General features: G+C 45.2%; 1 protein-coding gene across 3 annotated transcripts in view; it reads left to right on the forward strand.

The window, feature by feature from the left end:
* The window catches only part of IGFN1 (immunoglobulin-like and fibronectin type III domain containing 1), a 61199-nt gene that overhangs the window by 1855 nt on the left and 46902 nt on the right, over positions 1 to 12442 (forward strand). For all 3 annotated transcript variants that reach the window (XM_019546318.1, XM_019546319.1, XM_019546320.1), the window contains exon 2: positions 11768 to 11836. In XM_019546318.1, the coding sequence (XP_019401863.1) occupies positions 11818 to 11836 (19 nt within the window). In that variant the 5' untranslated portion in view covers positions 11768 to 11817. The remainder of the gene's footprint in view (positions 1 to 11767; positions 11837 to 12442) is intronic.

Consider the following 12442-nt stretch of genomic DNA (forward strand, 5'->3'; position numbering starts at 1 on the left):
ATCTTGGTAACTCAAGGTGGGCCCTTCAGGTTTTCAGTGGGGTTGAGCACCAGCATCTTCCACCTGAAGTCACTGGGAGACCCTGCTCATTAGCACTTCTGAAAATCATTCACTTTTATTTAAGTGTCTAACTACAGGCATCCAAGTTTGAAATTTTTGGCCTACCACCTTTTATCTACAAACCAAGTACAATGTAATACAGTGCTATATAATGTTGGGCAAGGTAAGCGTCTCTCAGCCCATCCAGGCCCATATGCTTTGGAAGCATATCTGTAGGTGAAACAAAATTCTTCCCTTATGGCCTATTTTACCCTCAACCTCTCCCATAAAATGGCCAGTAAAGTTGCTAATTTATGCCAAAGACACATGTCTAGAAAGAATGGGTCTGAGATTACCGCCTAGCTGTATACAGTTTACTAGGTTGGCCATGAGGATTTAATGACTTTCAGTTACTATCAACCTTTACTAAATTTGAGTTAGTGACACAGAAATCACAAGAATCCTACTCTGTTATTCACCCCTATGACCATATAGTTCCAAAGAAGTGAACATGGTTTTTCAGCCCAGAGTGATAAAAGGTTCGGTATAACTATGTGAACATCCAGCAAATACTCATCCCATGTAGCCCCTAAAAATGTATTTCTTCCTTTCCTTTTTTTGTGCTCATTTTACTTATGAGGCTCCAGTTCTAGTATCTGGGTGGATTTTTGAAGGTAATCCAGGGCATTTGGGTGTCCAGTGGATTGTTTATCCAAATCTGTTAGGTGGCTTTGCCAGTCACATCCTGAATATTTTGGACCAAAGTCTTCTCTGATGTAACTCTGACTTTCAGCATAGTTCCTCCAGGGATGAATATGGCCCTATCTATCACCAGAAAACCACAAACCAAATGAGTAGTCCAACACAGCCTTGTGAGAGACCAGGTCATGTGGAGCCTTGTAGACATGACAGCTCTTGGTTTGACATTGGTTCCTAGCAGCTCTTTTGGGCAATCTACTGCAAAGATCTGGAAGTGGTAATGAACACACTCATGAACCAGAATTGAGTTCAGCATGGGGCACTTGAAGAAGAAGAGAGCTAAAGAAAAAAATGAAGGTCCAGAAGATTCTTACCTCTAATTAAAATGAAGTTAAATTTAATCTTGGAATGATGCAGGAGATAAGACACTGCCCTGGGACAGTTGCTTTCCCTGATCCTTTTTCACTGACTGTTGCTTCAGTTGGGGGCATGTGCTCACTTTAAGAAATGCATCTCCTTTGCTGTTAAACTGGTGACCGCTGCTGAATGCATGAGATGCCATCCTGACATTTCGCAGCTTTTCAATGGCACGCTGGCAGATCAGCCGCTGTCACGGAAGGGTTAATAGGACTTTGTGGTGGGCAGGTGGAAGACAAGCTGTGAAATGAAAGAAGGTCAGCCTCTTGGAGGGGTTTGCTCTGTCAGATGGTTTCAAGTTATCCGCCTTTTTGCTTGGGATGTTTTGCCCCCAAAACAACTCTGGTAAAACCAGTACTGGAAGTAAGCCAGAACCCTATTAAGACTGTAATCTAGTGGAGCAAATGGAGTGCGAGTTCCTGGCACCCCTTATGACCAGTTGTGTGTCCAAAAAAAAAAAAAAAAAAAAGACCTCTTGGTAGCTGAAAGAGAAGCTATGATGTTTCCTAATGGGAATTTTGACTATATATCATCAGCAGGATACTTATTTGAGATCGAACTATTGGAAGGGAGAATGTGTAAAGGGAAACATTCATTACAATGAACAATGGACCAGTTTTTTCTGGTTATGCTGCTCATACTAAATAAGTGATTTCCCCACTGGTTAAGACAGCTGAACTCCAGTGCTGGGTGAAAGTCCATCAGGCAGGAAGGATGCAGCCAAGTTAAGGAAAGTTAGCTAAGTTCCATGACTTACATGAACCATCGTAGGCTCTGATAGGGCCTCAGGATTTATTCAAGGGCTACTAAAGCAGCAGATGACCAGATAAAGATAGGTAGACTGCCAATCACCAGTGAGATTTAATTCCAAGAGATGGTCCCAGGACAGTTACTGGGAGAACTGAGGGTTGGGAAGGGGCTAGAACAGAACCCTTGCTCCACATGTGCAACAGGATTGATTTTCCAGCTGCAGATAGAGGGGCCTGATGTTCACTCATCTTGGTGCAACTCCTTTGAAATTACGTCTGCTTTACAGCACTGCAAATGCAGAATCAGGTGCATTGAGTGGAAACTAGGAGGATTTTGGTTTTAACATCTGTTTTGAATAATCTAGTTTTCACTTTAATTCCTCTTGTTTTCCTATAAATTAGAATGTTAAATACGATTGATATGCAATATTCAGTTGGTCTTGTATAAGATATCTGCCAAAGAAATCCTTGCCTCTCAAAATGTTGTTACTAGACACAGCTAATACTTGTTCTGCCTGTTTCACAGGAAGACTAGAAAAAGACTTCTTCCTGCAGACCATTTTCAAATCTTCCATTTTAATTTGTCTTTTAAAAGGGCTTGGTGCTGGGGTAGGTGGTTTCAGTTGCTAGCAGGACAGGCTTCTCTGACAAACAGTCTTGCCTCCAAATGCTAGAAGAAAGGTTATTCTTCATGATCTTTTGTCTTCATTTTCTCTGTTGTGAGTGCTGGGAGCAGAGGTGGATTTCTATCATGTGCTTTCCTTCACCTTTTCACTAAGAGCTCAGCTGAGACCCACCACACTGAACTTCCCCTAACAGGCCACCACAGAGTAACAGCAATCAGCTGGTAACAGCAATCAGTTCCTTCAAACTGGGGCTGGCTTTGAGCGAGTTGCTTAAAGGTAAAAGGCTCTATGCATTACTAACCTTTTGAGTGAGCCACTCCCACTTTAGCATTTCATATGAGGAAGCAGAAGGGAAAATAAAATGAAAAAAAAAAACCCTTGCTGTCATCAAGAGGTGACAGTGATGGGACCCAGACTGAACTAGTTCGTGAGAAGGTGGCTGAGATTCCTGAACTACTCAAGGCACAAATAATTTGCAGAAAATAAAATGGTCCACTTTTCCCCCCTTCAAAATAAACCTGTCTTGCATTATAGTTGAAGCTTTCCCTAGTGGGTATGGACTCATATTTGGTGTTATTGAAATCAGCATAGTTTTGGCATTGGCTTCAATAGCAACAGGATATGTGCCAGCAAAGAGCCCAGAGTGTAGTCTGTTTTTGGTTTTAGAGGTGATGTTGCCCAAGGAGACCAGCTCTGTTGGTTCAATTACCTTTTAACCCTGATTTATTTGTACTATAGCAGGGGTTGTCGACCAGGGGTATGCATACCCCTGGGGTACTTGGGAAGGCCCCAGGGGGCACATGGCAGTGGCGCAGAGAAGCAGGAGAACTTCTGGTTTTGCCGGCAGCATGTGTTCCCTCCACCCCCCTGGCTCATCCATCAGCTGCTGGAGGACCCCTTCCCCCAGCCCCGCTCCTTGATCAGCCAGGGGACTCCCTGTTTCTTGACTGGCTGCTTGGGTACACCAATCAAGAAAGGTTGAAAACCCCTGTACTATAGAATAACTCAGAGTGTGGAAGGACCCTTTGTTGAATCCATAACTAACCTGAATCTCAAATTTCTTTGTTCCTGTAACAGGGGGCCATCCTAGGGCTGGTCAGTTGTTAGTCCATCTGCCTGTTTCTGGGCTAACCGTCCGCCTTCCTCACCTGCCACACCTTGATGCTAATAATTAAGATGCTACTCAGGTGGGAGGCTGCCCATTTACATGCCCTGGTGATAAGGCCCTGGTGATTTGATCTCAAATGATAAGGGCAGATACACTAATCTGACCTCTCCTTATCATGTCTCATGCCTCACAGATGGCATCCCAGGCAGCCAAGTTCACCTGTAGCCTTTCTCCCTCTCAAGTTGTGGTCCCCCTCTGGGACCTTTGGCTGCCCTGGCCCTGCCTTCATCAGGCCAGTCAGACCCCATGCCCCTGGCTCTGGGCGTCCCTTAGCTGTGGGCCCCTGGCCCTTTTGACCACCCCTCTCCCACGTGGGTCCTAGTCCCAGCATTGATCAGTTCAAGGGTCCATCCAGTCAGGTCTGAGCAGCTTGCCTTCTCTTAACCCTTACAACTCTGCTGTATCAACTGAGCCCCAGCCCTCTCAATGTTCTCTCAGCTCTGGGCTCTCTCCAGCCGGGACTGTGTGTGGGCTGGGGTAATCAGGCACCCCTACCTGCCTTTCACTGGGGAGGCAACTGGCTTGGCATTTCTCGGGACTACCCCGCCATGAATAGCCCCACCAGACCATCCTGCCCCAGCAAGGTGCAGGTTTTGGTCATACCCAGGATCTGGGGTCTCCTTCTTCCCCATAGACCCAGGCCATAAGCTGTTCCTGAGCAGCAGCTCCGCCGGGTGATGTTATTCCAGCTGCCAGCAGCAGACTGCTGCCCCAGCCCTGAGAGCATGGCTCTAAAATGGAGGTTGCTCACCTCCTTCCTCCAATCCCTGGGGTTATGTGACTTCTTCATTAGGGCTGGCCTGCACCTGCTGGCTCAGCCCTTAAAGTGGTAGGCACCACCAGTGCCCTGCCACAGTTCCCAAGAAAAAAAGCAGTCATTTTGCATTATTTTTACTAACCATTTTTCTTCTAATTGGAAGTGTGAGAAACCAGTGGATGTGTGTTCCTTTCTTAGAACCAAACTGCTGATATGACCTAAGAGACAGCGATGTACCTGTGTTTGTTTGTCCCATTATGACAGCTTGTTGATCTGTATGTGAATTTGTCCTTTTCTTGGCAACAAAGTTGTGGCCTGCTTTGCACTTCTGAGTTCAGGGATTTGACACCTGCCTGGAAAACTGTCCCCCCTGCTTTGGTTTCCTTGCAAAAGCCATTTGAGATCAGCTGCAGTGACCTGGGGAGACAGCATGCATAACTAGCTGCATGTAGCCTGCACATAGCACAGTACAGGGAGTGACTCACCATGGAGTCTGTGTAGGAATTTCCCTTGTGAGAGAGCTGAGTAGGGAGCAGACAAGAACCAGCCATTTCTTCCAGTACCCAGGAATATTGACAAGGAAACAGCTCAGGGGCATGACTTGTGGATTCAGATCTTTTAATATCAACCAGAAAGGAATTCAGATGATGGTGGTGAATAACAGAAAGCGCTTGGAGGTCTATGCTGGCATGAAACGGCCAGTTTCTTGGGAAACACGGTATTGACTCCAAGGAGGATCAATGCAGCCTCTCAAACTGCTAAGGTAATAGTGTGAATTCCATTATATAGCCTGTATCATAACTGAGATCTGTGAATAACGGGTATTTGCCAGTGTTTATCCCTCAACACTGATGTGAACATACATCCAAGTTGCCATAGGGCTGCATAGCACATAAGTGAGGAACAATGCTCTCAAACCATGTGAGAGCATTATTGAGAAGATGTTTAGGTTGCTTAAAGATTTATCCAGACCGATCTTATGGAGCTAACATCCATGGTAACACGTGAATGTATGCTACGTGTCATATGTAATGGTAAGTTGTAGCGTGCAACATTTAATTTCCTGGCAACAGTATTTCTTATGACACCTAGCAGGAATTTCAGTAGGGTTTTTATTAACAACACTCTTGTCTGATATCTCTGCTCTGCTACACCGTGACTGTTTTAAAGATTACTGTGCATGAACATATTTGTCTACCTTGGGATCCATTTTTAAGGATCCTACTAGCATTAGGAAAGCAGGCTGGCCAATTTTCATGTGGTTAATTCACACTTGTTTCACCAAAGTAACATAAGTTCGCGATGGTCTTCACAGTTTTTCTGGGGTTTAAAACAGATTTCTTTGCTCTGATTTGTTCATAAAATGCAGTTAAAGTATCACCCTCCTCTTGCTATGACAGAGCCCATGTTTTTCATGGGCTTCATACAATACCTATCTGTATTAAATATATTGTGGCTAGCATGAGCAGTCTGCTACATTATAGGCAGAAACAATGGTTTGGAAGAGGTGGGGACATGGGACATGTGTCACCAGCTTTTCCTCTATCCTTTGATCGTGATTGAAGAACTCCTGACTTCCCCTTCCTGTTGCATCCTAAACAGTTTTTACAAAACTGAGCCTCTAGGGTTGTTTACTTTCTGTTCTGTGTATCTTATGGAGTTTTTCATGTCTTTCTTCCTAAAGAAATGGAGAAGAACAAGTTCTTACCAGAAACGAAAGGCATTCTCTCTACTGGTAAGAATTTCCTGCCTTCCAGGGCCAGGGTTCAGATGCATCAGACTTCTTTCCTGGAAAAGTAAAGTCTCATTCTATCAGAACAGTTCATGGTTAGATTTTGGGGGCTAAGAACAGGAAAACAGCTTGGCAGTTTGTTAGCAGGTTTTTTGGGCTCCCCTTGTTCTTCATGGCCTACAAATTGAGGTAAAAAATGGTATCTGATGCTAATTAAATTATTGTACCAGCTGCTTCACTAGAAACTATTCTTGCTGTATTTGCATGCGAATGCTAATGGATTTGGAGCCCTCTGTCCAGCTGTGGGTATTCCCATGTCTGCTGACCCATGCATGCAGTCTCTTTTGCCTGTGCTTGTACTGCTGGATAGGTATCCTCTCTCTACATATCTTTTCTGTTTTATTTATTCATCTGTGCTGATGGCGTTGTAATATTTTGACCATGTGCCAACTTCAGTTGCCAGGGGCTGCAGCCCAAGCGAGCTGCAATATTGCAAGCCATGAGCCCCCCAGGCTGCTACTATACACTGCTGCCTACTGCTTCATTGCACATGCAGGCCCCCCCTCTCTTTCTCTTCCATTGCTTTATGGTGCTTGGGTGACCACCCCACCCCTCCAGCATAAGTGCAAGTGGGCAGCCTTCCTCCCTCAGCTCACCTGCTGCAGGTACCCCCACAGCACCATGCTGTGGGCACCCTTTGCACCACAGGCTGCACTGCAGGGTCCCCTGGGGTAGGATCAGAAAGCAGAAGCCAGTGAGGAAGCCTGGAGAAATAGGGGGATTGTGGCTAGCTGGGAGCTCAGGGGCCACAGGTTTTGCTGCTGACACCCCACCTGTTGTTGCCCCATTTGCAACCTCCCCTTTTTGGGTAGTTGCCTGATAGCACCAGATGCATCTGGATGCCATGGCTTCCTGGGTCCTTATCAGCCTGAGTTTCGTTCTGGACATAAACATGGACACTGTGCTCGTGGCCTTGGTTGGCTGATGAGTTTTGCCTTGAGTTTGACAGGGGAGATTGTGGCCTGCTGCTCTGACTCAGTCTTTTAACAGCCTTTGATGCAGTTGACCATGAGGTGCTGATAAAGTGCTTACATAGCCTGGTGTGTATTTGTGAGACAGCTGTAAATCGATTCCTCTCTTTTTTTGAGCAGGGAGGTCCCAGAGGGTGGTGATGAGCAAGTGATCATCATCTGCTTGGGACTTTTTCTGCGGGGTCCCCAAGGGGCTTCATCTTATCCCCTCTCCTGCTGAATGTGTATGAGGCTACTGGGTGAGATTTTGTAGAGCTCTCTCTATCCACCTCTACCTCTTCTGCTCTTCTGACCCTGGCCCTGCAGTCTCAGTCCTTTCCAAGTGTCTGCTTACAGTTGGGGACTGGATGTAGGTGAAGCAAGACAAGACAAGTCATTGTGGTGGGCAGACACAGGGTGGGGGCGGGGGAGGACAGGACTGGGACACTTTTCCTTGATGGGGTTCAACCTCCCTTTATCACTCAGGTTCATAGTCTTGGAGTGACCCTTGATCTTTTGCCGCATCTGGATCTCCAGGTGGCAGCCAGGGCTAGGTGTGCCTTGTACCAACTTCATCTGGTGAGGAGCCTGCAGGCCTTTCTTTCAGACTCTTAGCTGACCATCATTATCCATGCCTTTGTATTCTCAAAGCTAGACTACTGCCATACACTCTACACATGGCTGCCCTAGAAAACTGGAAGCTGCAGCTGGTACACCCAACTCTAGTCATCCAGCATCTGCACTGACTCTCTGCAGCTTTCCAGACACACTTCAGTGTTCTAGTTTTGACCTTTAAGGCCCTAAGCAGCCTGGGCCCTACATATCTAAGGGACCACTTTCTTCTGTATGCCCAACTGCAATCCTGAGAGTCAGCCACGAGCGATCTCCAGCAAGTACCATTAGTATGCCAAGTCTTCTTGGCAAAAATGTGTCAGAGAGAGGTCATTCTTAGTAGTAACTCCTCAACTCTTTAACTCCTTCCTTTTGAGGCTCACAAGAGCTTGAGCCTGGACATTTTTTGGAAGCGATGTAGGACCTTTCTATTTGAGCAGGCTTTTAATAACTAAGACTAGGTTGATGTTGTTTAGTGGGTGTCTGCTTTATTTTGTTTTATTTTGCTATTTTGTCATATTTGTTCTAGTTGCCTTTTAAAGTTATTCTATTTCACTTACTATAAGTGACCCTGGGCCTTTGTTGGGAAGGACAGCATATATATCCCAAATAAATACAGGATAGCTTTGTGCTATACTATCAAAACATCAGACATACTTACCTTTGTTACTTAAGTATTCCATATTATCCTCTGAACTCTAGGATTCCCATATGTTTAGTTAATTCAGTTAGTTGATTAATGACCTAAATGAGGGCATCCAGTCATAATACAATTTTGAGCAATCTGTTTTTTTAGGCCATTCTTTTGTGTGCTATTTTAAAAAAGCAATTCAATTGGTTTTATCTTTAAAATAGTTCTTGATATTAATTAAGGCCTGATCCTGCTTTCTCATTAGTCAGTAGCATTTTCATTATTAATTTTGATGGAATGGAGCTGGGACTCTAAGCTGGGTAGAATTAAGGGCAGGGCATGAGTACTTGCAAATCCAGTGCTAGTGAATACATTGCATGCCAGGTTTATGCTATGTAGTCACTCTGTTCCAGATCCAGGCTCCATGAACATTGACAGAGCATGAAGATTATAAACTTGGCAATGTCAGATTACCACCAATGTTAAATTTTGGCTGAAACAAGTCATTGTAAGAGGCCTTGTTTCCATCATTCAGCTGATGGAATGATTACCAAACCGAAGCTACTGGTGGGAGGTGGTTATGGAGAGATGGCCCATTCCTCATACTTGTCCTTCAGTGAAATGGATTGCTTTTTTGTGGCAAATATGTACCTTCTTCTCTCTAGAAGATTTAAGGGCCTTCCTGTATTTTAGCCCAAGTTGCTCAGTAGTTAGGGTACTCATCCAGGAATTGAGAGACACAGGTTTTAAGGTCTCCTCTTGTAAAAGGGCTTTGAAACCTACAGTGGCGTAACTAGGGGTGTGTGACGGGCACCAGTTGACAGGAAGGGGGGTAAAAACAAGTGCTTTTGCTGCTGTGGCATGATTGCGATAGCAGCAGCAATGGCAACTGGAAGCAGCCTGGCTGCATTATTACACTACTGAAACGTGCATCTTTCCTGCTTGCCAGCAGGGTGCTTGAACCACTAGGACTCGGCCTAGGCATGATTTAGTTCAGCTCTCTTCCTGAAGCTGATCCCCTGCACTTTGCATTTAATATCCTTAGGATAAAGTGGCTGGAAAGCAGTGGGGAAGTTCCTGCGCCACTGGCAGCAGGGCCTGTTACCTCCCAGGGTAGCAGCCACCTCATTGAGCCACACACCTTTGTGTTTTTCTCCCAGCCCCATGTATCTTCCTCTCTTGGTTGCTCAGGAGTTGCTTTCAAGAGAAGTGCTGGAGAGGATGGGGAGGATGCAGGAGGAGGTGGATGGAGTGCAGCTATACCCCATCCTTCTTCAGCTGTGTGATGCATGTGTAGTGAGCCCTCTGAGCTCACCTTGCTGGCTCCAGCTGGATCCACAGCTTTTGCACAGCAATGGAGCCTAGGGGGTGAATGCTGCTGCCTGTTTCTCCCTTTTCTCCTTCTCCCAGATTCAGTGGAAGGTGGGCAAAGGGGTGGGAGGAAACAGCAGTGATATCCCTTCCTTCAGTTCTGGTACTAGGCAAAGTGGTGGCTCCAGCAGGAGCCCATGTCAACAAGCTGGTGAGCCCAGAGACCTCACTGTCCACGTGCCGCACAGTTGACGAGGTGTGACCCACAGCCCCTTGCCTCCCTTCCTGGACCCACTCATGAGAGAGGTCATTGGGTAAAGCTTGAGTGCTGTGCTGTGCTGTTCTGGGATGCAGGAGAGATGCAGGTTCAGCCCTGCTCTAGGTGATGGTGGTCCAGATCCTGGGCCTTCTATTTCCCGGGTGAGTGCTCCGGCAACAAGGCTATTGGGGTAAAACATGGCAGTTACCTTCTCCAGACTATTTGGCTAAAACATGGTGTCTAACACGCACTGGATTTTCACCCAGCTACAATGTCAGGACTTCCGCTCACCCAGGTACATGCGCACTGACCAACAGAACTGCTTGTATATCCACGCGGCACATGGAATATGATCCCAAACTGTACTAAAACCAGTACATTCGCTGTTGGGTAAATGCCATTTGTCATGTAAAGTGAAATAGGATCCTGTGCCTGGCATCAAAATATACCTTACCCTGAAGGGATGCGAATCCATAATATCCCACTTTCCAGAAGAGTGTCCTAACTACCAAGCTATGGGCTAGGCTGAGTAGGGCCTCCTTCCTTTCTTGTTGAAGCTGGCCCAAAGGGAAGTTTTAAGTGCTAGTCATGGGCTTTGAAGGAGAGGAAGTGAATGAGGGAACAAACAGCAGAAACAGCCTTTTTCAGGGTAACTTGGTATTGTCTTTTCTCGATTTGGCTAAAATCGGATGTGCAAAATCATGACTAGTAAAATAGCCGGCCAACTTCAGCTTTTAAGGGGTATAAAAAAATGTTCTGATTGAACCCATTTCCATCCAGGGGTTTGGTGAATTAGTGTTTTATACAAATCCATTTGCCAATCCCTAACTGAATGTGCAATTATGGCTAAATCGTATAGAGCTGGGTTTATGCAAACTGAAATTTGGAGGGATCCTATCAAAATTTATCAACCTTTTAAACTTTTAAAAGTGCCCATTGTTTCTTATGACTATGTGCAGATGCTACTAAATGCATTGTAGTCTACTTTCTCTCTCTGTACTTCAATAATGCTATTATGACTGAACACTTCTCACATATCACTGAATTTATCCTTACAAAACTCTTGTAAGACAGTAAAGTACTATGCCAGCTTATATATGGGGAATTGCTGCACAGAGAAATGTGTTTCCTCAGGTCACATAAGGAGTCAATACCAAGGCTTAGTTAAAGCTAAATACAACATTTAGCTGTTTGTGCGTATGAATAAGTACTTCTTTGTCTTCTGCCTAGGATCTTGTTAGCCAGCTGCTACTTGTCATGGATTGCTGCCGATTTATCCCTCTTTTTAGTACAGGAATCTCCTCAACATGTTACCATATTTAAACCCAAATGGGGGAAATGTAAGTGAACAGTGCTTGAGAATGCTAGAGGGAGTCTTTGGAAACAAGCATTCAGCTGAAAGATGCAATGGCGAGGGGGCAGCAGGAATGGGACATGTAAAATTTGTAAATTTGCTTGAATAAAATAGTTTATTCCTGCTAGCTGACTGGTTATATCAGTCATACCTTGCTGATAGTTCATAACTCATAATGAAGGGAGCAGTGATGAAGGAAATGGAAAATGATGTATGGATGTGAAACTTTGAAGAATAGGTGGCAGACATGTTCATGAAGGTAGCCTTTTTTCTCCACAAAGTTGGGGATGGGTACACTAATTTAGATAAACCAAGCAAAATTTAAGTAGCATTAGGTTCTTCCAGAGCTTCTGTGAGGGTCAGACACTCTTTCCTCAAGTAACGAAACTCTTCTTGGTTGCAGGTGAATTCACTGAGCTGCACTATTGAGCTTCAGCTGCCAATAGAAGGACAATGGCAAGCCACAGGCCAGGTGAGCAATAGCAAACACACAGGAACTCGCACAGGAACTGAGCCTCACTTACCCTCTTGTAGCTTGCGTTTCACATCTGATGTTGCCTCCACAGGGAACTATCTCCTGGTGTGATAATGGCATGGACCAGGGACTTTGTCTAACAGGTTTTGTTCATCTCTGCTACTATCCTTTCTTAGTTTCAAAGCACCAGCTGTCTTGCATTTTGAATGCTGAACAGTCATTCTCTAGAACTGGCTATGTCTACAAATTTAAAGTCCAGAGAATGTTAGATACAACTGGTTTGTCTGTGAGGAGATACAGACAAATTTTGACTTCTTAGGCCGTGTGTAGATGAAACTGCTTTAATGGTGTCAGTGTTTGCATGCACTGGTGGCATATTGCGCAGTAACTCCAGTTGCTGTAGCAAAAAAGCATCCGGGAATGTCTCCTTGCTAAAAAGGAGGCTTACACCCAATGGAAAGAAGGAGTCACCACCAGGGAGGACTATTCTGTAGTTGCTCAGGGATGTAGGGGGGTAGTTAGGAAGGCCAAGGCAGAGATGGAACTGGGACTAGCTTCCCAGATTAAGGACAATAAGAAGTCCTTTTTTAAATACATAGGGAG

Source organism: Crocodylus porosus, unplaced genomic scaffold, assembly GCF_001723895.1.
Source record: "Crocodylus porosus isolate Cpor-Errol unplaced genomic scaffold, CroPor_comp1, whole genome shotgun sequence".
In the NCBI taxonomy this organism is placed as follows: Eukaryota; Metazoa; Chordata; order Crocodylia; family Crocodylidae; genus Crocodylus; species Crocodylus porosus.